The 26490-nt window shown below is 44.2% G+C and overlaps 1 protein-coding gene across 1 annotated transcript in view; it reads right to left on the bottom strand.

The window, feature by feature from the left end:
- The window catches only part of sema3fb (sema domain, immunoglobulin domain (Ig), short basic domain, secreted, (semaphorin) 3Fb), a 67205-nt gene extending 41465 nt beyond the window's left edge, over positions 1-25740 (bottom strand). The window contains exons 1-2 of the mRNA XM_049022528.1: positions 25342-25740; positions 21577-21722 (exon numbers count right to left, since the gene is read on the bottom strand). Coding sequence (XP_048878485.1) covers positions 21577-21697 — 121 coding nt within the window. The 5' untranslated portion in view covers positions 21698-21722; positions 25342-25740. The remainder of the gene's footprint in view (positions 1-21576; positions 21723-25341) is intronic.
- Positions 25741-26490: the final 750 nt, after the last annotated feature.

The following is a 26490-nucleotide window of genomic DNA, read 5'->3' as shown; positions in this document are numbered from 1 at the left end:
TTCACCGTACTGTTTTTGTTTTCTCCTCTTCATGCTATACTCTCAAAGGAATCCACAATGTTTCTCCAGCCACAGAATTAATGACCTATCATCCGCCAAACCATCTACATCTAGGAGAAAGTCAGGTTCAACTTCTGCAAGATCAAGCTCAACTGCAAGGTCCTTTGAATCATGATCCTGGTCTACATAACATCTACTGGATTCTAAGGCTGTAACCTTGCATGATGTGCTGACTGATTCATCAGTTTTGATAATACAAAAATCAATGAGCATGGAAATGCACTATAAGAATGATATGGTGTGATATATAGGACATGCCAGAGGAGAAAAAGCCTTCAATTTGTTGAGAGAGAATCTGTGTGCTTGTGGGAGCTGGAGCAAGATCAGGGGAGACCCTCAGACTCAGGGAGGATGTAAGGTTATCATACTGATAAGCCACTGAAGACAAGGCTGAGACAACAGACGCCCCAAAGGAGCAGACCGGGGTCAGGGGGCTAATGGGCCTCCCACCCCAAAACCTAGGCGTGGTGAAGCCCACTTCACCTCAATGTCTATCTCAGATAAAAGAAGGGCCTTCCACAGCGGGCATGTGTCAGGGAGACTAACAGCTCAGGGCCCGAGGCTAATAGTGTCTGACAGGCATAAAAATAAGCTAAACAAGGGCAGATTTAACCATGACTATGCAGGCTTTTCCTCTGCTCAAGATCAGTTATAGCCGACGGCACAGCGCGAATCTGTACTCTTGTAGGGGGAGTGGTTATATCAGCCCGTCCAATCACAGAACCACGTCTTTTACAGAGATCTCTGCAGGATCATGAACTTGAGAAAGTGCAGACCGCGCTGAAGCAGTAATTGCTCAGTCAGAACTAAGATCAGGGGAACGTGGAGCATCTTGTCATCAGCACTATCAATCCATGGGAGAACACATGCGCAGACACCCCTGCGAAAGACACAGCGCTGCAATTAAATTTACGCCATGATTTAGAAAACGCACTTTCGGCGTGAGGGTGCACGTCAGAGTGTGCAGACAGAGCAATCCTGCTGCTAATCCATTCCCCCAGAGCCAGTGAGCACTCTGATGATGCAGCAGACTGACAGAAGGCTACAGAGGGATTCACAGCCCTGCCCGCAGCTTTTGTTTGGCTTTGCTTTATGCTACAAACTTCATTACAGCTGGGGGAAAAAAAAATCTTAATTCCAAGGCTACGTGAGGCCTCAGAGGGAAAACAGCAGGTTGGATTAGAAAATAACATGAACACATGCAGTACTGTGCACCTTTTTCCATTTTAGGCTATTTATCTAGGTAGTAGCTGTATATTTTTTCAGACAAACACTGACACTAGAACATGTACAAATAAATAGCATTACAATGAAAAGTAACAGAAATGTATCCTGTTCTCCAAAAAGTTACTGATATCTTGTTAGATGGTTCGAAGAACACAGCTTTGGTTCCCAAACCTATCCTCAAGGGCTTCCCCACCATTCTGTGTTCTTAAATTTCACCAAGAGCTCATTTTTGCAATAGCTAAGCAGGTTTGGACAGAAATAAAACCATAGTTTTACACCAACATAAAAATATTCTTTGACAGCACAAGACGTTTTGTTATAGTGTATATAAAACACTCACAAATAAGTGTAAATACACATGTGTGTCAAGCTTAGAGGTGGCTAGTTCAAGTCCATCCATCCATTTTCCAAACCGCTTATCCTACTGGGTCACGGGGGGTCCGCAGCCTATCCTGGAAGCAATGGGCATGAGGCAGGGAACAACCCAAGATGGGAGGCCAGCCCATCGCAGGGTGCACACACACACCATTCAGTCACACATGTACACCTATGGGCAATTTAGCAAGTCCAATTAGCCTCAGCATGTTTTTGGACTGTGGGAGGAACCGGAGTACCCGGAGGAAACCCCACGACGACATGGGGAGAACATGCAAACTCCACACACATGTGACCCAGGCGGAGACTCGAACCCAGGTCCCAGAAGTGTGAGGAAACAGTGCTAACCACTGCACCACCATACTGCCCCCTTCAACCAACCAGTTGTGTATAAAGAGTCAAAGTCAGAGAGAACTCAACTGGTTGGCTGAACCAAAATCTTGGTCTGGATTTTTACTTTTTGTAGCTGAAATGTCCACCTATGCTCCAGCTCTCACCAAAATGGCCACGCCTTTCCATTTCTGACACATGGAGGGTTTCACCTGAGAGTGCCAACACCCACCATTTCTGTGAGCAATGAGCTTCCTTTGGGTATCCAAGATGTCTGGACATGTGCAGTACACATTGCTAGTAAGGTTGAATTCAGGAGCTTACAGCTTGTCAGATCTGAAATCCATGGGGTTGGGGGCTCAAAAGATCCTCTGCCAGGTGCCCTAATGGTGACTAAACTGGAAGGTTCTATCCATCTTTCATCACCTCAGACTAGGATGGCCACCTAATCCATGTACAGCGGGACAAGTCGAGCTAAGAAAGGGTTTGTAAACTACCATATCAACCATTATAATTAAAACGGACCCAGATGTTATTTTAGCACTGAGTTCTTGCTGTGTGCTGATTGGTCTCTTGTTGTCATGCCTGTGTCACTAATGTTAATGTGAAACAGCGGAATGAGTCTTTCAATCAAGGAAACTAACCAGTTCAAAGGACAAGATGAACGTAACAATTTAGCCAAAAACAGGACCCTTTCAGTTTTAAAGTAGTTTGTAAAACCTGAAGTAGCTCATCGTGTCCCTCCTGACATGGACTAGGTGGTTACCCTCCCTTAGACTCCCCTCCATTCCTGGTGCATCCTTCCCTCACTTTGTCTCCACTGTGCTCTGCTCCTCTCATCTTAGACACTAACCCATAGTCTCCTAAGTTCAAAGGCTCCAGTCTAACCTCCTGCAAAAAACTCAGACCCATCCCTTCAGGGATTCTCCAAGAACAGGGAATGTATCTAAGGCTCGTGCCGCTCAGCACGCCTGGTGGTCTCGTGGCAGAGATGGAGTTGGAGGAGCTTAATCCTGTAATGCTCTGGAAAGGGCAAGCTCTCGGCTGTCTCCCCGAGAGCCCCTGCAAGAATATGCTGGTCACTTTTCACTGGCAGCTGTTCTAATACTGTCACTGCGTTTCTCAGGGTCAGGAAGCCAGCAAGCAGGCTTAGTCATCCCGTTACGCTCTCCTTCCCATCCAATGCGGCCACTTCAGTGGTCAGCCACTGCAGCTCTTCCAAATCTATAAATGACCTGCCAGGGAAAAGGGGGCCGGGGGGGTGGGGTGGACATTCGAAATGAAAAACTCTCACCGCTGCAGTCGTCCAGTAACCCTGACATAATCCTGGGTGAGCAGCAAAGGTCAGCTGTGGGTTGCAGTCTCTCTGCACACCCTCCCCACCTGCTCCACCTCTGGTTACAGAGCAAGTAGTAAGGAGGATTATCAAAAAAACCTGTGAAAATAGCAGCAAAAACTCTGGCAGGGCACATGAAAAGCTAGGGCCCAAGAGGAACAGAGTCCGGCACAGAGCCAGGCCCCGAGAGGGACAGGGCACCGCACAGAGCCAGGCCCCGAGAGGGACAGGGCACCGCAAAGAGCCAGGCCCCGAGAGGGACAGGGCACCGCAAAGAGCCAGGCCCCGAGAGGAACAGGGATCCGCAAAGAGCCAGGCCCGAGAGGGACAGGGCACCGCAAAGAGCCAGGCCCCGAGAGGGATAGGGCACCGCAAAGAGCCAGGCCCCGAGAGGGATAGGGCACCGCAAAGAGCCAGGCCCCGAGAGGGATAGGGCACCGCAAAGAGCCAGGCCCGAGAGGGACAGGGCACCGCAAAGAGCCAGGCCCGAGAGGGTCAGGGACCCGCAAAGAGCCAGGCCTGAGAGGGTCAGGGACCCGCAAAGAGCCAGGCCTGAGAGGAATAGGGACCCGCAAAGAGCAAAATCCCTTGTGATAAAGAGTTCCTCACTGGAGTTCGCAAAGCATTTAACCATTTAAAGAAGAAGTGAAGAAATAACTGACATCTATATGACTCCAGCACTCAAAATAGTAAAGGAAAGTTAGTGTAAAATCGGCCAAACTTCGCAGCCTCACATGAGCACCTGTTCAGGCGCAGCGGGCAGAGAATGGCTGCTGTGTCTGCAGGGCAGGTGGCCTGTCTCTCGCCTCTTCCCCTGCGATTAGGAGACATGCCCCAGGTCAGGTTTGCACGCTGCTAACGGACAGGCTGACAGCCCCGCAGATTACTGTCTGCCAGTGAAAGGCGGGCCCTTTATTCCTTTCTCGCTGTGACTAACCAGCCTGGCCCTCTCTGGGACAGAGAATTATCTCCTACGGTAGCTAAAGCCCTGTTTGGCTGATCCCTTTCATGTTTGACGGACAGCTGGGACATCCTTCCCCGTGACCTTGTGGCCTTCCTCCCCAACCATATGAACTGAGCCCACAGGCAGGGGTGGGTGGATTATCTATGGCTGGTCATAGTCTCTTGCTCATTCAAAAAGAGCCCCAGAAAACACACACAAAAAACCACACCTGTGTAAGAATGCCAGTTACGTGGGTGTAGTCAGTATGGTAGAGGGGGAAAGGGATTGTGTCTTTCAAAATAATTGAGATTTTTTTGCTCTAAAAGCCTTGCTCTGCTCTAACGCCCACAATCACAATGCTTGATCCCCATTGTGATTTGGCTTTCTTAAGTCATTCAGCTTTTATTCGGCCTCGAAAGGTCCTTTGTGACCTGCAGGTTACATCACTGGAGATAAGACATCTAACACACCTGTTCAGACTGTGAGAATCAGCCAGACTCAGGAACAGCTCAAAAGCAACAGTGATGAGCCAATAATACTGGATGCTGAAAGTCATTGTCTTAGCCTGCCTTAAAGCGTCGGAACCACATACCTGAAGTAGGACCCACATAGGGCGGGGGGCATGCTTCTGCTCTTAGAGCTGTTTAGGGGATTTTGCAGTCCAATGCCTTTTTAAAACAGGCAATCTTGGATTAGATTATCAATGGAAGAGGGGCTATTTCACAGGAAATTTCAGATTCTGCTGCGTTTTCAGATGACGATCCAGGAGATAAGAGGTAGAGCAATATTCTTCGAATACTGAGAGAGGAGTCTATCAGAGAAGCAGGGTGAGACGACAATATCCAATGCGAAAAAAAGCTAAGGACAGCAGGGCAGCGCTACCGTATCCTGAAAAAAGCTTGCAAGAACCGTTGGTGTGACAGACACAGGGTCAGAATTAGTCCAGCGAAGAACACAGCTGCTACCAGCTGTCTCACGGCCTCATTCATGATTTTATCCTGAGCTTGGCCTGAGATGAAAAGACATTCACTTTTATTTTAATTCTTAGTGTTTGTTAACTCAGTATTTGGTAACTAGGGGGTTTTTCCCTGAAGACTTCCAATAAGCAAAACAGCTATCAATCAGTGAGAGACTGATGCTGTACACAGTACATCTACAGTGACGGTGAAGACTGTGTGAAAAATCGCCGGTATATTCTACATTCGCCAGCTCTGCTGTAACCTCCCTCTCCCCCTCTCTCATGGAAAGACCGCAACTGTTTTCATGGAACTGAACTGACATATTGAAGCTAGACCTTGCCGAGGTGAGAGGCCGCACACATTCTTCTGCGTAATTTTCATCCTTTTTTCCCTCTGTTTATTTTTTGTCTCTTTTGTGCATTGTTTTTCACTCTCAACCTCTCCAAAGAAACACATTTAATGTCTTTACTCTCTCCGGGTTTGAAGTTCAGACAAGCGTGTGGAAATATTACACAGATGAGCGAGCCCATTAAGTCAGCACCAGTTTTAATGGGGCAAAACGGAAAGATCTTCATTCCTCCCATAATCCCCCAAGATGTTAATCTCATTTTCCTAATATTCTCAGGTCATTGCATGGGCATTCAAAATTAATTATGTCCATAAAAGTACTGTATTTTTAGTGCTCTGAAGATACTTTCGTTTGAAGCTGATAACATTTTTAACAGGTACATTACAGAGCATTTTGTGTCCATTATTAATCAAACACTCCCCTGCAACCTTCTAGAAGCACAATAAAAACACAACCTTAGCGAACTATGTGCGCAAGTCATTTGGTTTCAGTTGAGAGCGATATCACTGTTATCTCATCATCTGGTGCAGCATAATCCCACCCTGTCTGTCCTCAACTAATAAGATCAGAAGGATCCACATTCTACTGTTCTGTTTAAACGGGTTCCATTCTCGCCTCTCTGTTTTAGCAAGAAAAACAAAGTCCTTACATATCACATTTATTCCTAGCTTGCCAAACAGTAAACCGGGGAACTCTATTCACGAGCGGCATTTTTCACGAATGACAGTGACTCTGAGTGCCGAAAACAAACAGGACATAGAGAGTGAATCCTCTCCCAGCAGGAGATCCGACTGCCTTGTCTGACACAGTTGCTCCTCTGGCTCAGTACGTTCCTCTTTAGTAACGGAATTCCACGTTACTATCATGATTCAACAGACTACAACAGGGATGTGCTTGGGCAGGTTCTGCAATGATCGGCATTAAACAGACGCACCCGTATCTCCCCGCTATTGAGTGTGTTATGAGTGTGTTTTCCTTTCCCAACAGGGGGTGCGTTCAGCAAATATGACAGTGGCCCCCCCACCCCTGTGCCAGGAGCGCCTTATCTCAGCATTTCCGTTGCTGGCCGTGGCTCATGTTGTGCTCACAGTACCCGCATCCAAGCACTTCCACCTGCCACCAAGGCTGAAGCGTCTGGTCTCAGGGTTGCTTTACTGCAGGCCGCCTGAGTCATCTGTGCGTGCCGTGTGCCGCTTCCCTGTTTCAGGTTCTGCAGCTGCGGGCGTCCCGATCCTCGCTGGGAACAGTGTGTCGACTCACCATGCTCCCCGCCCCCCTGCGTGCACAGCACCGCTTCTGAAAACGGCCGAGCTGCCAGTCACACCAGACAAGTCAAAACTGCTAAAGGGATTTACAATCCATCACCTCAGGAAAGCGTGCTTGGATCCAGTCCATGGACAAGGTGAATTCTGGATCTAAAGTTAGAGCAGCTGTCTTCTTTCACTCCCTTCTGTGCCAACAGCCCCAAAATACACTGTGACACTCCTGCTGCCATTGACTGCTCATGGAACCTCTGAGAATGCAGAGCAGAGAGAGAGAAACCCTCCATCTACTCCACAACCCAGCCTTTTCACAAGCAGGACACACCACTGCCGGGAACCTGGAAATGCAACAGCTTGTGCAGGGTTTCTAATGACCCTTCAGCCACATAAATTCATTCCAGGCCAAAGAGAGTTGACTGCATTCATTGCAAAGGACCATTTTCACAGATGACGTCAAATTCAAAAGCTCTTTGGCCTCACAGTTTATCCCTTCTCATCGGGCTATTAGAAGGAATCACTAGAGATGTGAACTAATGAAGGCCAAATATTCTCACAAGCCCTTAAGGGACAGAAAATGACATCAACCGCCTGGGCTATTCATAGCTATGTTTTATTTCAAGCCATTACCATAAAAAAAAAAAAGGAGTCAGGAAGGACAAAAGTCAATACCATGAAAATTGATCAATTATGTAGCATTAAACATTAAAAGTGGCATTTAACTACATCGTTTACACAAAGAATGAAGAAGTGAGTAACTTTAGGAACGATTAGACTTGTCTATTTGGGTGTGACACTCAGAACATCATATGGTTCCTCTTCCCATTGGAATCATCGGTCAGAGGTTTTATGACCATGCTGAGGAAATTCCTCCGATCAAGTGCGGCTGCTGCCGGACTCTCATTACCGCAGCCAGGATGCCCCGTCTTCCTTAATGATGCTCACATATTCCCCATCTTTCCAGCACTTCAAGAATCAAAGAGCAATTTTTGCTTGGCCAGAAACCCACAGTGGTCTTTCACTAGATATGACTAAAGACAGGCTGTGAGGAAAGTCAATGTTAATGAGCTGAGAGGGTAACAAGAGACTGATCAAGGTTAACTTGGATCTCCATTGAGGGAATAAGCACAACGTGCACGACATCTGCCAAACATGCACCTCCAGCAGGCCGATATCTCCCATATTCAGTACTTCTGATTATCACGATTTATTCCTCTGGGGTCCCTGCACCCCTAAAAATATTCAGTACCGCTTTTATGAGACAAAAAGCAAGCCTTATTATAATGGCAGTACCAACTGATAAGAGAAGTGTTATGACTTTATAATTTTGTATTAATTATTTCCAATGTGTTATGACGTAATTGATAGCCTGATTATAAATCATTCATAAACCCTTTACAATGGTAGTCTTATTGTAAATTGGTACCAAAAATATTCAATATGGGCAATAATTAGAACCTAAAAGGTCTCCACAGATGCACCGATCAGCCTTGCAGGACTCACCGGTGACACCCCCGCTCTGCATGTCACAACTTCTCTTTTGAGTTCTAAATAACAAACATTGTGAAATATCAAGTGATTGCCACGGTACTGATTTATACTTTTGGCAGAATCACTGGAGCATTTGAGAGATACGGCTTGGGATGAGGTTTTCGACTAGAACTCCTCTGTCTGCGGGGGCATGGCAGAGAGCCAAGCTGCCATCAGCCGATGTCTTAATGCCACTGGAGGGGAAACACAGCACAGTGGTGACAGATGTGCAGTCTAGCGGCCAGTGAGGGGGTTTATTAGCAAAGCAATGCTTTCCATGCTCTGAGCACAAATCAGTCAGTAATTTGTTATTTCTCACATCAGGACAGAGCTTTTGGAAACTCAAATCTGCTAGGGAAGCATGTAACACCGCACTGGGGATGTAACGCAGCACTGGGGGCGCAACGCCGCATGGGGAGCGTAACCCCACACATGTCCCTGATACCCACCATGGTTCTGGTAGCAGTAGCGGCAAACCCAGGAAATTGGCTTAACTGTGTTTGGGTCTGGCTCTCTGCTTGTTATACGGACCTCCAACCACAAACCAGAGCTTCTGCCTAAACAAGGTCTTTAGCAGGGGAAGCTAACAGCCATAGCTGCAGCATGGGGAGCATGACTGTGAAACTGCAGCATGTCTCTGCCGGTCAGCAGGGGGAACGTCGCTCTGCACTGGGATCATAAACAGTGACAATAAAATATTCATGAAAGCTCATCAAAGGACAGGGGGCTAAAAATTAGCTGCCGATCTGAGGACTTTACAGAGGAAAAGCCGTCCTCCTTACAAATTCATATAACAAAAGGTTTCGTTTCAAATCGGCCCACCATGAATGCAGCTGTTCATTGTACCTTTGCTGGGGGGTTCGCTGGGATGAGGCTTTCGTATCAATTCAGGGAGCTCATCTCTTTGGTGACTTACAGACACAGAGACTCTGCTTGCATATTATGATTGGGTGCTGGTGTCTTCATTAGCACATGATTTGAAGTCACTGCCACGGATCCCCCCCCCCAATTCCCACACCTGAAGCCCCAGGATTCTCACCATGCAAATAAACGACTGCTGTTCTGCCTTCCTTATGCACAACATGTCGATTGCGCAGGAATCCATGAACATAAAGGATGTGAAAGATGAGCCCCAACTTTAATACTTGAACACACATACACACACTCTGGAGAATATACAACCTTGTTCCCTGTTACTACAATTGCATCTCGAAGATGTTCTTATCCCAAATAACCTTACATTACATGTACCTGGCTTATTATACAGAATTTACTTCTACATTTAGGTGCTTTAATCCAAAGGGGGGCGTTCAACTGAGAAGGCAGGAGCAGCCATTCTCTGGAGCGATTGTGGGTTAAGGGCTTTGCTTATGGGCCTAACAGTAAGCTAACCTTTCCACATGGATCATGGTAACCTGGCAGAGAGGAGCTCCCACATGCTGCTTCCTTGATGGGGAGTTGGGGGGGGGGGGTTCTCTCAGCACATAAATGAACATCATGAATGGTGAAACAGGCCCACACCTCTCCCCCCCTCCGCTCACTGACAGAAGCTTGGAGGCAATGCATTGGACGAGTGGACATATTCCTTTCACAGTGTCACCCCTCCTTAAAGCCCCGTCTGCAGGGGTGTGTTGGGGGACAGGAGGGGGGCCTATCATATTAATGGCCTCTGATGAGAGGCCATCTCCTCCCATAACAATTAACACCTACAGCCACCAACACAAAGCTTAGATGGCATTCGACAATGGACAATGCATCGCAGGCGGGGAGCCATCGCAGGCGGCCGTGCTGAGCTCACAGCATCACTTTGTCTCTCCGGATCCTTCCAGAGTCGTTCCCTTTGTGACCCTGGGGTGAGCAGGAGACCTCCTGACAGACCTGCTAAAAAGGTGGATTGCTGCAGCATGACGAATGAATGGGCAACAAAGCAGCTTAGTAAAGAAATGCTGATGTGGCTTCACTAAACATTTCTTTTCTATTTCTGTGCTGGTTCCTGGCTCATTGGCCCCAACTGGACTTAAAAGGGATCATATACAGTATTGTATATCTCATCCACACACAATCAGATACATGCGTGCATACTGACACACATAGGCTGATCCGTGAAGAAAACAGGCATTGTCTTTTTTTGGCAGGAAAAGGGTGGATTTCCAGTCAGGCATGTAGTGCAGTGAAAGAAAATCAGAGGCAACCATCATTGTAATGGGCTTTTCTTGTATACATTTACTAAAAGCTCTCTGATAGAGATAAATGCCATTAAACTTTAGTGAATACAGGTGGTGTGTAAAGAGACACGGTTACACTCCGAGGACTCGATTATTAAGGTGGCGATTCAATTGCATCGATCTGCAACGTCAGAATCAATTTCGCGGGGCAAGACCTTCCTTAAAGTCTCTTGTGTTTACTGGAAAGGTAGCGGCACATTCATGTGAATTTACAAAATGCTGGATGGCAGGGAAAGATTCCTTAATATTCATAAATGAAGCACTACCTGGTGCTTTTGGGAAACTCGTCCCATTTTGTAGTGCAAAAAGTTATTTTTGTTAGCTACGGCAGCAACGGCAAGACGCTGGGGAGGCTCACTAGCTATACAATAAAAAGTGAATTTTAGCCTTAGTGATGTATAATAGGTTAGGATAACGGTATTAGCCGATATTCGATAAAAATCTAGATAACCAGCATCAGTATGGTGCGTTAATTTCAGCTGATATTGCTGTCGGATATTTAATTTTGAGTAGTGATGAAGTTTATCAGCATGAGAGATAAATACATAGCTACTAAAATAATGGAGATGACTGCATCAGACGATCAGCCATTAACCGTAGTGGAAGACAAAGGATTATGCTGGCTCATTCACTACTTAGAAGTGGTCTCAAAGTACCAGCCAGCGACACATTTATAATTCATTATTAAATCTGGCCCGCAGATCGATCTTTCATTGTCTACAGAATAAAAAGCAATTTTATTCCTGGCAAACCCCTCCCCCACTGATCAGGTCTAACTGCCTTTTTGCATTCGTTTGTTTTTTTTGTTCAGTACAGTTCAGTAGCTGATCCTTTGACAAATTTACACTGGCTTCTCCCTGTTTAGCAACAACAGAAATGAATGTTCCGAAGCTCTACTTTCTTTGCATTCCATTAAGTATGTAATTAAGTTCCCATGGAAATTTAAAAAGTAAAAAATAAAAAAAAACTATCAAAATAACTGAATAAATCAATTAATCAAATAGAGATAGAAATGAAAGATTACAATTATTAATGGGCTGATTCAATGCATCAGTAATCAAATTGAATGGCCTTGAGGCCAACCATCTACACCCCTGGAATGCAATACTATGTAAACCAATAACAACATACAATCGACTGTTAATGAATGAATATTACATACTCAGATGAGTTTTCAGAGGAGAGATACAGTTTGACACCTTGTCACGGTTTGCTGGGGGAGGGGGCTTGTTTTCATGCACAATTGATCCCCGACCCTCCAGGCATGTTGCCTGCATGCGGCTTCAGCTGTGGTGATCTGATACTTATCTCAGGACGACAGCAGAAAGCCAATCAATCAATCACTTATACAATTCTTGACCTTCTAACTCTCGGCCCAAATAGCCCAAAGCTACCAGATCTTAGGTTTCAGAAGCTCAGTGGATTCACTAAATAGTCTGTCGATGTTTTTTTTTTTTTTTTTTATGTAACCTGCCCAGTTGTCTTCAGTTTTAAGCTGTGGCCCATTGATTATTTAGTCTTGAAAAACACAGGTAAACGGGTGAATGAGCAAAAGCTCCCTAGCGTTCAGCCCTCTGAGCCTCATCCTGGGGTTACACCACAAAATCCAGGCAAAGAACTTCCAGAAGTAGTAACACTGTCTAGTGCATCTGGAAGCATGTGCTTTTATAAAGATACAGAACCACTGCCCTGTGTTTACCTACACTGTAGATCACATACCACCTATGACATACATGAAGTACAAACAACTCACCATGAGTTCCTTAGAAAAAAACAACCTTGTCACAGTCATTAACCCTAATCAATCATTCCTTCACTGAGAGCTTAATCTTCCAACCACTGAAGGATCGCCCGTGGTCAGCTGGCCCTAAAACACCCCTGCCATCCACCTCACGGGTCCCAAACTGACTTACTTTACCCGTCTGTCAGAGGTACAGTTGGCAATTTCCTGTGAAAAAGTGTCATTTATCGTATCATTCATCCTTAGTGCCCATTATCCTACCTATCCAATCGAATACTGAGATGACATCTAACAGCAGCCCCCAAAGCGCTGGGGTTGGGTGGTCTCACCCCCCGCCATCAGTCTCCAAGGCTACCTGACCTTGGATTTGTCCCGCAGGGATATATGACAGGGCATGGCGCACAGGCACGGACGTAAATTAAAGCAGGCAATACTACCCCATGGACCTCCTTAAATGGGTGGAGTCCTCAACCCCCCACCCCCAATACTCAATCCACAGTTATGCCCTCATTCAGACATCAAAAAGCAACAACGCATCTTCGACTGTGCCACTCCACCAGTGACTACACAGAGTAATTGTAGGAAGTTGTGTTTAATCAAACAAGACCCCTTTTTTCCCCAATTTAGAGTTGGGGTGGCCTGGATGCTAAAATAGAAACAATGGTCAAGTAAGTATTTCTTCCCAGAGGAACAGCTGGCAGTGTGTTAACAGCTTGAGCCACCTAGCTAATCGGTGATGCCCAAACTTAATCAGCCCAGGGCTTTAAAACAGAAACTGGGAACAATGGTTTTTTAAAAAAAATATCACCCCAAATCCATAGTTCAGAACGTCTTATTCCTTCTTTGAAATGATGTCAGAAAGCACACATACTATAGAATGACAGTATTAAACAGAGTGTAAAACCTCATAAAATCCTTGACCTCCTATCTTCAATATCTGACAAGGGCAATCGACAAAACCTTTCCAGACGTGTTTCCTAAGGTCCCTCGATACGTCTTTAGATCACGTATGGTGCATCATACGGCACTGAACAGGTTGCACCAAGTTAGACAACTATATTCATATACACAAATATCCATAAACATTCACACACAAACTGGAGCTTTGTTAGATGAAAAGGAATTTTGGATGTTCATGAGCAGCTAAATGTAGTCCATTGTAACACAGTAAAGTCTCCAGTGAGTGTAATACCAGAAACAGCCCACATAACACCAGACTGAAGGAGCCAAAAGATGAGGAATATCGAATGAGAGGAAAGGCAGAATGTAACAAAAGAATACAAATTAAACAAATTAATGAAAATACCTTAACCAATCTGAGGTTATTCCCAACTCTTGGTACCCCAAGCCTCAGAGATCCCACGGATACAATCCAAATCCCTGTGTGCCCCATGTCACACCAGATCCAGCTGATCTGTTAGCTGATCTGACTGGGCTTCACCTCAGCGGTGGGCAAACGGCCTGATGCATGTACCAGGTTCAATCAAAGCCACCACTGCATTTATATGGACCAGATACTGGTCCTACTTCTCTATAACTCTTCAATGAAAGACAGTATTATGTGATTAAATGCTAATCTATCTCACAAACTTTAATAGAACAACCATAAGTCTGCTATTCATTTTTAAACCTCCGCTGTATAAATTGAGTGAAAAAATCATAAATAAACCAAGACCTGTTTCCTTGGTTTTACCATCAGGCCGCTAAAGGAGAACTTGCCTACGTCCATGGTGGACCTGCCAAGTGGAACCACAGGTCCAGTGTTACGACTGTAAAGATCTTCTCCTTCTAAACACCATCTTAAACCCTGCAGTTCTCCATAAGTTCCTCTAGATTAGGATTTAACAGAGCTGCAGGTTTGTATCCACATCTCATACATGCTAGCACAGGGTGGTGCAGCTGAGGAAAAATTTAAAGAAACCAATTCCACCTCCTGGAGAGTCAATATGACCAAATCATGTGGCGCTATATTTAGGATTCTGCACCTTTAATTACTTGTTTAATAATTCCCACTGGGAAGATGCAAGTTGTGTCCAACGAAGCTGTGACCAGCTGGAGCAGAAAGGAGATAAGAGGGCAGAAACACGGAAAAACGGACAATGTGCTCTCAGGCCAGTGACTCAGGGGCGTAAAAATCCCCAAGGCCTATAATTACCCTCCCTTCATTTTAACTTTGTACCTCCTACAACTACAGAAAAGCCACACAGCAGGGAGCAAACACCTGGGAACAGTGGGTTCGTTGCGCTGACGAGAGAAGGCGCCGACATGCCCTGGGACGTGGCTCCTAGGACAGGACGAAATCCAGCTTCAGGATGCAGCTGCATAAAGGGAAACCTGAAGCTAGCTTTGGGCCCACTGTGAAGCAGGCTCATTTGTTTCTATCCTCAGGGGCGATGACAAGGCGGGCTGCCCAGTCCACACCAGCCACAGCAAAATAGACATTCAATTTCTGTGGTTAACCACCTCATTACAGCAATACCAAAAGGCGGTTTGATTATTGGTGCATGGGAGGTGATTTGTTTTATAGCGGGAAAAATCTGAGGTCTAGGGATTAGTTGCGAGCCATAGTTTGTGTAATCCTCATCATTTATCGTTTTTTCTTTTAACCACATTACGCGTCCTGGCATGATTTGTATATGGACTGAAAAATTAGGCACCAGCATCAAATAGTGTTTGGACTTGAAATGATCCATTTCAATGATAAAGCATGACATATTTCTTGGATTTTATATGCAAATAAAAAAAAAATCTTATCACCACACCCTACAATACTATATGTTCCCCCACAGGAGAGCAATGGATACAAGAGTTAAAATTCCATAACACGCCATGTGAGTTGGTTTGGCCAACCCAGCTAGGTACAGAGGCTGACTGGAATGTTCCATGTCTCAGGACGAGGTTATGAAACCAAGAGGCCCTGATCACAGGCCTTTGCTAAGAAACGCTTTGCTTGCACTACTTTTCCAGACATTAATATACCTGCATAATTTCTCTCCACATGACTTTATGAAGATGTTACCCGGTAGACAGTCTCTTTGCTTTTTTTTTTGCATTTCTGAGCCCATAAACCTTTCTAAACTAGTTCACTAAACAATCTGTGCGAATTAAGCTAAATCCTCTCTAGCAAGTTATTCTCTCTCGCAATTCCTCTTTGGAGTTCTATGTGAAACATCGCAGTCACCCAAGGACCGCAGGGTATCTCAGTGCCGTGGCCATCATGCGGAGGCACTGAGCTGCTGCCAGTGTGTCACAACCAAGTGTGTCTGAAGCCTTCTGGGTGGCTGGGAAAGTAGCTTGCAGGGGGCCCAGTGTGGCTGTGCCCGGCTCGGATATAACGTCATTCACTGCCACACACAAAAAATAAAATAAAAATAAAAATAAATAAATAAAAATTTAAATGGCTCCTTTCTCTAGCCTGAAACTTAATATTAACTCCCTCTCTTATTCCAGACAGAGAAAAAATTAGACAACTTTGCTAGAAAAAGGATATATAATGATCAAAAAGTTTAAGTTATTTTCAAGTGCAGTCAAGGTGTGCTTTTAGCCATAATCTGGTAAATACAGTTACCCTAGTAAACCTGTGGGTAACTAGGCTAATGTGATTTTTATTACCACAGGTAAGTGAGGGACGACTGCCACAAGGGGAGGGGGCTTATTTACTGGACGGGGCTGCACAGCTGCTGGTTTACTGGGCGATCCAGGGAAGCAGGTGGATCATCCAGGGGATCCACTGGTCAGTGATCAGGAGGATATGGTTCCATTTTAAGGCCTGCTGTGTGCAACGCGCTGAGCTAGCCAAACAGCTACACTACCCCTTTGGTGCAATAATTACAGTACATTTTGAATCAATTTCCTGTCATGGTTTAAAACTTAAGGCAGTTGCTCAATCTTGGGACAAAGTGCTAAATTTACATCATCACTTCTCTTAAAAATCTTACGAGGAATACAGCGGTCGTGTTTCCCCATCAGGGCAGTTAAACACGTGGGGGTCGTGCCTCACACACTTTAAATAGACCTTAATTGGGTAGAAGTAGGTGATTTTTGGCCCTGAGAGGACAACTGCACAGTCCTGTGAGGCCCAAATGAGGATGTGAGGTTGTGGCATAGCAGGAAACATCCTGCCCTGTGGCAGACTGACCCACGTTCTGCCTGTGAATGCAGCCTCCGCCAGCAATTAGCCCAAAGGTGAGTTAATCCCTGTGATCATGGCCCTTTAAAGGGCTTCGGTCACATTCTTTTCATTTTTTTCTCCAAATGTGACATTATTTAAAATGTAACTAAACAGGGAAACATTCCTGACAGGATTATTTATATATACTACAACACACACACACACACACACAGGTTGTCATTCTTATCTTTGTGGGGACTCTCCATTCATTTCTATGGGCAAAACCCTAATCCCAACAATGACACCCTTAAACCATTTCCCAGTTCGCTCAAGGTAAAAAAGTCAGAATTTTATTACATTGTAGAGACATTTGGTCTCCACAATAATACATACGCACAAACACACATGAGTTTATGTACGTCAATCTATAAGATGAACCGTGCTCAAAAGTTTGGGACCCTTTGTGGCACCATAAATCCAGTCTGGCTCCTCTATTAAAAAAAAAAAAATCCATGGGTCCATTAATTACACAACACACTGTACAGAAGACAGTTATCAGAAATCATTCATGTGCCATATTTCCTCCTTGGATTCAGCACTATCACTAACTGACGCCAAAGACTCAGGATGATAGAAGAGGAGGTTCTTTTGATATCCATAGCTGTAAGTGCTGCTTAAATGCGGTGTGATAGCTGTTGTTTTCCATAATGTCTCCATGACAGGGAAAACAAACACTGGGAAAGTAAGAATGGGACTCACACCATGAGAAACAATTCGTAGATAGACGAATAGAGGTTAGGGAAAGGGAGCTCAATCATGTAGATATATATGGGATCTCTTGGCTGCACTTGAACACCATTAAGGATGGGACAGGGTTAAATACCAGGCACTGACACCTGAACAGACAGGTTAAATGGTGATATTGCACTGCGGAGTCACAAAGCTGAATGTGTGGCTCTTCGAGTTAAGCTTGCGATCAGAAGATTGTTGGTTCAAATCCCATGCCTGGCTCTGAAAGCTTCACTTGTATGTTGCTTTGGACATACTGTATTGTGTATACCGTGTATCTTGAAAATGTTGAGTTACATCTGAGATGTTCTATTGATGATGTTCAGGTATATCAGATGTTCTCTTGACGATACCAAGTCATGCAGCCTGGTCAGAAATCCTAGACAGACTTCCCACTGTGGCATGTTATTCAAACACAACAGGCTACAAGCCGCCACAGCGGCGGCCGTTTGCTCCCTAACAAAGGTTGACCGGGCTGCTTATCTGAGCTGATGACATTCCAGGCTAAGAGGCATTTCACATAGACCTCCTGGCAGTGCAGGACTCATGTAAACTGGGACACACAGAAGCTGGCATGTGCATATAGGAACTCGGGATCTTGCTCACAGCCACAAATATAATCACAAAATAACTAACATATATGGAATTATGCACTGACCAAAGAAGTATTTTTTAAAAATTATTTGTTGGGGGGGGGGCAGCTTGGTGGGTTAGGAGTCAGAAGGTTGCTGGTTCAAATTCCGTGGTCAGCAGAGTGATCCCACCATCGGGCCCTTGAGCAAGGCCCTCAACCCCAATTTCTCCAGGGACTGACTGACCTTACTTTCTCCTCTATGCCAGTTTCATAAGGCGGCCTCCTGGAATGCTTTCCCATCCAGCCCGGAAGAGGTTCCACATGTATGCTGAGTACTTCACTCTCTGGTCAAACTCCTCACCATCTCTGCTACATTTAGGTCAGGTGGGCAGGTCATCACCTTCCTTTGTAAGCAGCTTGGCATGTCCAAACTTTTGACTGGTACCACACACACACACACACACACACACACACACACTAGAATTTAAGTATATGCCGTGTAAGAGATTTGTATGCAAGATAGCAGGTGCTTGGGCTGTATAACTGTGAAGGCTAGAAACTTGAGAAGGAAATCAGTGTGATCCTCTCTGCCTCACACCGCACCCACACCTTGGGCCATTTCCCTCTGAAAACGCAGACCAGCAGCATTCCTGCCCAATGTGCCCAACTCTGCATGGACACCCTTCCAGGACGAGTCTATTCCTGCTCACTTTTTTTTACGACATCCCTTTTGCCAGACGCTACCAAAAAAAGTATTTTTTCTCTAAACATAAATGAAGGGAGCAAGTGGGCAAATTTATTCACTCAACCATTCTCTTAGAGCAAAATCTCTAAAAGATCACAAGCACAACAATAATGAGAGACTGAGCTGTACAGTTTTCTTTCATCATCGCAACATCCGTCCAGGAAGTTCAAACAGCCGCCAGCCTGCCTCTGCTCAGCCAAGGGGGACCCTTTGACTGTTGACCTCCGACCTTTTTGTCTCGGACTTCTGATTATGATCAGTCCTGTCTCTCTTCATCACCAGGGGTTCTTCCCTGGCACAAACTTAAATGGTTAAAAATACGAATCCCAGGAACGTCTAGTGAAAGTGCTGGCCCAGGCTCTGGAATCGCTTCCGGGTGTTCCTGTCAAAGTCCTAGTCTTCTTCTTCTTTGCCCAGTTGAGGCGGATAACAGAAGAGGTGAGATAAGCATGATTTAATTACTCAGTCTTACCTCTTATGAGTTAAATGCACAAAGGTTCCGTGAAAAGGGAAAAAAAGTATGTGCCAAATTAAATAAGAGAGAAATGTCTCGTCTCCAAAGTCATTTAGAAGCAATGGAAATAAAGCTTGCTCAGGTTTCAGTCAAATTTAACCATGTGTGCTATAACAGACCAATAAAAATGTCAGGCGATATAGCAATCCCTGATTGTTTTCACACATAACCGCGTGAATCATGTTTTCGTTATGATATTGCACTTAAATGGTGCCAGGTTCTGAAATCAGTGGTCTGGTCTGAAAAAGTAACTGTCGTTTGAAAAAATACCAAGGAACCATTTAGTAGGTTTTATATTTAAAATACTGCAAAATGATGGCATTGTAACCCATATAACCAGACACTTAAACTTTAACCAAGGAACTTGAGAGAGATTCCCACTGTGATGGAAATATTTCAAAAAAAGGTAGATCTTTTTTATATTAGCTCTGAAGGGCTCTTTCAACAGCATTACACCATGCACGTTTATAGAGACCATGGGTCTGGCAATTTACTTAGTTTAATGCGCTTTGCCAAAGACAGGAAGCTACTACACAAGGGCCACAGGAAGGTCCATTACAGGGGATATGTCTGTGTAACTGTTAACAGCAGCTCCTGGTTTCAGGGGTCAGGGTCTGACCTCAGTATAGAGCAGCAGCACACGCTGACTAGGCAACATGGCTGAACTCAGTCACCCGCCGTTTTATGGGTTATTACCATCCTGTTTCTCATTAGTGTTTATGAGCAATGCTTCCATTAGTGCATGGATTCTCAAATCACCACGGCCTTCATTATTTTAATCATTCGGCTGCTTAGCTGACAGATTGAACCAAAGGGACAGTTTTGCCCATTCGTACGACCACATGCATGTGCCTGGCTTAGCTTAGTAGGCCAGTCTTCACGTTCCAGGTTCATTCCATGCTCATCGTTGATATCTGCTGTGTCAGAGACATAAATAGGCACCGCTCAAGCTATAAGTGCTAAACTGGATAAATATGTTTAATGCCCTAACATCTCTCATATGTTTAATAAGGATGGTACTGAAAATTGATTTCCAGTATGGTGCTTAATATTGGACAAATTACCCCCAAAGCCAGGGTTAGGCTAGCTTGAAGATCTCTACAGAAAACAAGTCAAAAAAAGAATTAAAACTGAATCAAATATAAATGTGTGTGTGGTGTAGGGGAGCCAGCGCCACTAAAATCTGCTGTAAACCACCCAAAATGAGAACAGCCTTCAAAAGATGCCCAAATTAGTCCTGTCACAGACGATTCCAGTCCTTTTGCAAATTAAACATGCAGAAAAACAGGGTAACTAGAAAAGCTACAGCAGGTGTCACAGTTCAGTGTGGAAATGTGCACTGAGTTTGCTGCACGAAAATATGTGAGGACTGACATTTATTATGAAAAGCTACTGAGATTCTGACAGTCCAGCAAAAAAACGTAGGAAGAGCCTAAAGGCTTGGTCCAGCAGGAATCGCAGATTCTTGCAGGTTAGACTTTCAGAGAACACTATAGATAAAACAAGGAAGAAGCCAGGCGAGTTCCTGAAACAATAATGGAGAAAAGTATGAAAGAAATGCCAAGGTCTGGCTCCACGCCCAGCGAAGTGTTAAATCCAAGTTGATTAACCAGAAAAATGCAGGAAAGCTCATAAGGCTGGACCGCAGCAGTCCGCTTAATTAAGGCAGCTTCGGCTCCTGGGAATGGCGGGCAGAGCAAACAGAAGCTTCAAGGCCCTTCCCTGGGCAGCTAATCACAGGTTTGATCCCAGGGTGGGACGGGCCTGGGATACGTTGCTCCGCTCTGCCGATCCAGGCAATTTGCTCTCTTTAATCCCTGCGTTTTCGGTACTGTCAGCCCCAGCGACACACAGCCGGTAAAGTTTGGACAGGGGGAGGCACTTGATGCCGTCCTTCTAAAGTATGAGGTCAAGCACTCACAAGCAAAATGATTTCAATTTATGGCCAAGCCAAAGGTTCACTCCCCACCATCCCCATAGCCACTGGGGTGTGGAAGAACCCACAGGGCTTATGTGAGGATTACTCCCCATACAGATAATGATTCTGAATAGAAAGCAATGATGTAGACCTCTCTCCTGTACAGACTACAATACTTCAAAATTGCACTGAGTCTCTTGAGCAGTAAACCTATTGTCCAGCCTATTGAGTACAATGCACACTTTATTCTGGAGTGAAAACAGCTGCTGAAAATCTCCCTGCCAGTATGTTTATGGAGAAACAAACTCTGAAAAGATTGTAATGAAATATGAGTCGTCTTCATCTCCCCTCTTAACTTCCTGTCCATTAAGTAGAAACACTTTTCCGAAATGCAGAAAACCATCATCATAAAGAAATCACTTTGGTGATAAGCAGCCACAGTGAGGCAGGGGAGATGGAAAGGAGCCAGATTTAAAAAGTCAGAAGATAGCCAGACGGATTCCCTCCGGAGCCCAATTTCAGGAACACACCCACACAACACAGACACATCTACAACAGCATTAAAAAGCAAGAGGTTCAGACATCGCTTACCTTTGAAGGACAGGAAAACCCGAGGGGCGGAGACAGGATCGCTTTGCGAACTCATGACCAAGACAGCCAGGAGAGGCAGAACGGCCCAAAAAGACTGTAGACTGTCAACCAGCATGGTCATCTGCTTCCTGCCACTGAAACGATGTCTGCAAGGAGACAAGGGGACTCAGTGACTGGAGCAGGGAGGGGGTAGGCAACATTCTTGCCACAACACTGATGACAGCAGATATATGTACATGTAACGCCATCTACAACCATCTGTGAACCAAATGTGCACATTCACCATTTACTTAAATTAAACTAACAAGGTAGTACATACTTATACGTGCAGCAAATAATGTGCAAGAAACATAGAGCTGACCACCTTCACTGTAACACTGTAACTGGAGATGGACAAGTTCTACAGGACAGATACTCTAGTAGAGACTGATAGCGCCATACATCTGATGGCAACATGTTCCACAACAGATGGCTAAATAGCTCTAGATCAACAGAGATTAATAGAGTACCCTATAGAGTTAATATATTCCAGTATCCTAGAGATGGACAGCGTGGTCTACAAGTGACAGAAAGTGTGCTGTAGAAGAAAATGCAATGTCCAATATCTGTGTGCATGTCAATAACTAAATATAGCAATTCCAGCTACATTGATTATTCCATTTCCCTATTTTCTCCTACACATACGGCGAATGAACCATTCGCAGAATGAAGGGGATTATTTTCCAGTGGTTTCTGTTCATAACCATCTGATGCAAGTCGAGTATTAAAAATAAAAAGGCAGCATTTTGTGCACAAAACGGTCACATTATGACTGTCACCTGCCATATGGAACAGTGTTTGCAAGGGAGAGAATGAAGACAGCAAAGAGTCGCACTGCTCGCCTGTGTGCAAAACCATCATGCCCGCCTTGAGACCTCAAAGCTCAAAGCCTGCACATCACAACCAATACCTAAATTCCAGTCATTCCAGTTCAAACACACCGAGACACAGCGCTGTGAGCTTTGAGGAATGGGACAGTGACACACAGGCTCCTGTAAAGGCATGAAACTCCACGGCTCGTGTTATAAACAACCACATAAGAGAGAAAGCACTCGGTTCAATATGCTCTCCATGTAATATGAACACCTCACACCTCCCACTGTGAGGTTCTGCAGTTCTTCACTTCGTTCATTACCTTCATTGCCACTTTTTCATGAAGGGGAAGACCAACAATTTCATGTCTGCCTGAATGTAAATCCGCAATATAGTAGTAAATTATAGTATAGTAAATTAACTGCGTGATGGTGGAATAGCTTTGCTAATTTCATAAGACTAACTAAAACAAAAAGTTACTAAGACCGTTCGCCAAACTGGATTCTCCCACACTTATTTTTTTGTCTTATTGGGAAGCTTATGGAAATGCAATTGGTAATGTGAAAGCTACTAAAGCTTAGGGAATTGCTCATGGAAATTTTCAGTGACTTAAACTCAGAAAAAAAGCAGCCAGCGTTTTCTACCAAAACAACTCTATTAATTGTCAATGACATTAACTGTTTCACTCCGTATCGTACTCACTCGAGAGCACCGTCTAAGCATAACAGTCCGTGAATTTCGATAAATTCGTGTTCACAGTACAGTCATTCTACTTCAGTGAAATTTGACAGGGTAATTTGGAGATAAAGACCAACGAGAAATAGGCTTAACCGTGTTCACGCAGAGCATTCTCCGTTTAAGAATGAAAAAGCGATTCCCGAGATATCAGCCTCGGCCCGCGACAGCCAGGGTAGGACTGCTGAACTCCGCCGCAGGACCCTCGCTGTCGCCTCCGGTTACTTTCTCCCTCCCACCCATTCAGGAGTGGGACCCGCATCGCTGCGCCCTCAGCTCCATCTCAAAACAGTGAAATCAAACGAAAAATAAAGCAGCCGTTTCCTGTAAAATCCTTAAGAAGACTGCAATGGGAAGGTGGGCACCAGTACGCTTCACTGGGTGGCATCAACTAAGGCAGATCGAGGAGACCCACAAACGAAACCAGCTGTTCAAACCTAAGCCGGGCTTGCTTGTTCACAATTAGTTAATTGTGCAGATGTTTGTTTAAAGTTCCAGCTCCATCGTCTTCACACAGCCACACAAGACGTCTTTACGCTTTCATTTATAAGACAAATCAGTGTTTCTCCCATAAACGGACATGCATGCAGATCATACAACACCTTCCCATATTTACAGTGTACTTCAGGCTGGTTAGATAACTTCTGTGAATAGTAACTACCTACGATTATTGTAACTTGCCAAACAATTAGGCTACGGTTCAAATAAACACGAATGCGCAATGTTGTATATTGTGGAATTTTATATTACAGGAAGGTCCTTTTATTGACTTGAGAAAATAAAAAGTATCCTACATGCAGTGCATTTCCTCAAGTAATCATTCTATTATTTTTAGTATCTTACGTTCGTCTTTCAACACACTATTTTAACGTTTTTTACTTTCACAGAAGAAATCTGCATTCTCAAAGTTTGCGATTAAATAACATATTTGCCGTTATAAACATAGGATTTTCGATATTTTAAAACTAAGTTAAAAACGAGTTTGTCTTCATTTGCTGGCTGCCTTCCAAACTAGACTTTTTAGAGTAATTATAGTAACTAGTAAATCTGCATTATCATAACTGCCGTTGTAAATGGGTTATGGGCGGAAGATCACTTTAACGCCTACTTTTTAATAACTGTTTTTAATCCAAGTCCTTCGCTGGGACCTTCATCTGCGTAAAATCAACTGGCACCATTTTATAGCGTCCCAAAGTGGGCACTTAAACCACTAATTTCTGTATACATTTCTCCAATACATTACACTAACGCAAGGCGAAAAGGCTTAAAACATATGTAGCTTGAAATACTAAATTTCCTCCTTCACAATATTTCAGAACAGAAAAGGACCAATGACAAATTCTCATAGAAACCCACTAAAGTTGCGCTTTGACCCCTGTCCCTGTCAGCAGATCTTAAATGCTGACACACATATTTTAAACTAATATTTTAATAATTTGTAGTTCCATGTAAAACAGTTTGGTCATGTAAAATTGAAAAGATGGTATTTAATGAAACAAAAATATATTATTTCTAACACTGAGATTTGATTATAATTATATTACAGAACATCTACTAGAAACTGGAGAGGTCCAGGAAGGCTGAGTAAAACTTGCTGAACGGTTAGGCATAATTTTTGCTGAGCAGTTTTGTGGCTTAAATGACTTTCTATCACATTAAAGCCTTTTGACATTTTGTTTGGCTTTTTGTGCACCGAATGGTACACCGAATTCAAAGACCTAGAAGACGAACAATCTGGTTCGATTTAGCTTACACAGTAAGAATGGTGCAGTATAACAAACATTTTAAATGACGCACAGAACAAGAAGCCCATACGTTCAGAATATGATCCCCAGTCTTTACATGCGCAGCCTCACACAGACATTGTCTGAAACCATGCTGTCATAAAGCCTTGAGCTTGGGCTATAATTAAAAGTTAAACGCAACAGATATGCATACGCGTTAAAAAAACAGTAGTAAACATGACACCTCTCTTCTAGAAAATGCATTAAATTCTGATATTTAATTAAATCGCATTACGAGTTACGATTACAATATAACAATCAAAACTAAATGCGTACCACACTAGGCAGAGATGGAGGTTTCCGTTATCAAACTGTTTGTTTCCATGCACCGGCAGCTTACGGGTAAAACGCTGTTGTGCAGTCACTAGTGTCTCTTTAAATCACCAGTGCTTACCTGCTTGTTACTGGCCACCAATGAGAACTTTGATTCCAGTCATAAAAGTCATTTAGGAAGCAGCAAGCGGAATCCACTGAAGTCTGCTTTACGGTCTCCTTCCAGCAATTTATGTAAATCCTTTAAAATTCCTGAGCTGAACTGCTCGCGTACTTGTCTTGCAAAGCACCTGAGTTCGTGGTCTTTCTGGTCTAACTCGTTAGTGGGTCGTTTTCGTTACTTCTAGATAAGCAAACACAGCTTAATCATTCGCTAAAAAGCCAGATGACAAAACAATCCGGTGTGCTGACAAGTCCTTCAAGCGGATGACTTATTAGTAGTCCTCGGTTTTTGGAGCAATGTGGATATTTAGGGTGGTCTGCACAGCTCTGCGCACGAAAGCGATTCTGACTGCAGGAGAAATGAGCTGGCAGGTGGATGCAATGTCCTTATTTGCATTCGATACGCCCAGAGGCGGAGATTTACCTTTATTGTCACCGCCCCCGGCCCGCCCACACGGGAATATTAGGCGTTCGGAAGCATCCGACACCTGATCTTTGATGTAAGTGCGGGGACGGCGGTCTTTACCCTACCTTAAAGAAATGTACTGTATATAAATCAGATTCAGCAGTTTATCAGTATTAGGTCATTGATGTTTTATGCATGTGCTTCCAAGTCGGAAAAATGATTCAGTCGTACCTTTTTTGTACATATTTACAAAGTCTACGGCAATGCACACCATTTTGGATTAACTAAAGTTTTGAACAAAACTTGAACAACTATTTGGTTAAAATATCGACGTAGATAAAGTTTTCCGAGCTGCCTTGGCTATCAGCTGCAACCCATTCAGGATATCAAGGGTACGGCTTCCTACAGATTCTCAACCTGCATATGCCTTTTACACATTTAAAGTTTTTCGACAGACTACCAGCAGTATTAATCATTCTGCGTTTCTGCTCAGGAATTTCATTAGATTAAATCTTTCACATTACCAATTGCATAATTCTACGAAGATAGCACAGTATACCAGTTACATGTGTGTAGAGAATTCACCTGCTTTTTTAGCGGGACTGCTAGAAAAACGTTTCTCACAGCTGTTGTCTTGCGTTTTAAAGCTTACCTTTGAAGATGGAATCTGTGTGTGCTTTTTACAGCCTTCAGGTGTAGATC

Source organism: Brienomyrus brachyistius, chromosome 8 (genome assembly GCF_023856365.1).
Source record: "Brienomyrus brachyistius isolate T26 chromosome 8, BBRACH_0.4, whole genome shotgun sequence".
Classification (NCBI taxonomy): Eukaryota; Metazoa; Chordata; class Actinopteri; order Osteoglossiformes; family Mormyridae; genus Brienomyrus; species Brienomyrus brachyistius.
The sequence above is the reverse complement of the archived record's forward strand: the minus strand, read 5'-3'. Positions and strand labels throughout refer to the sequence as shown.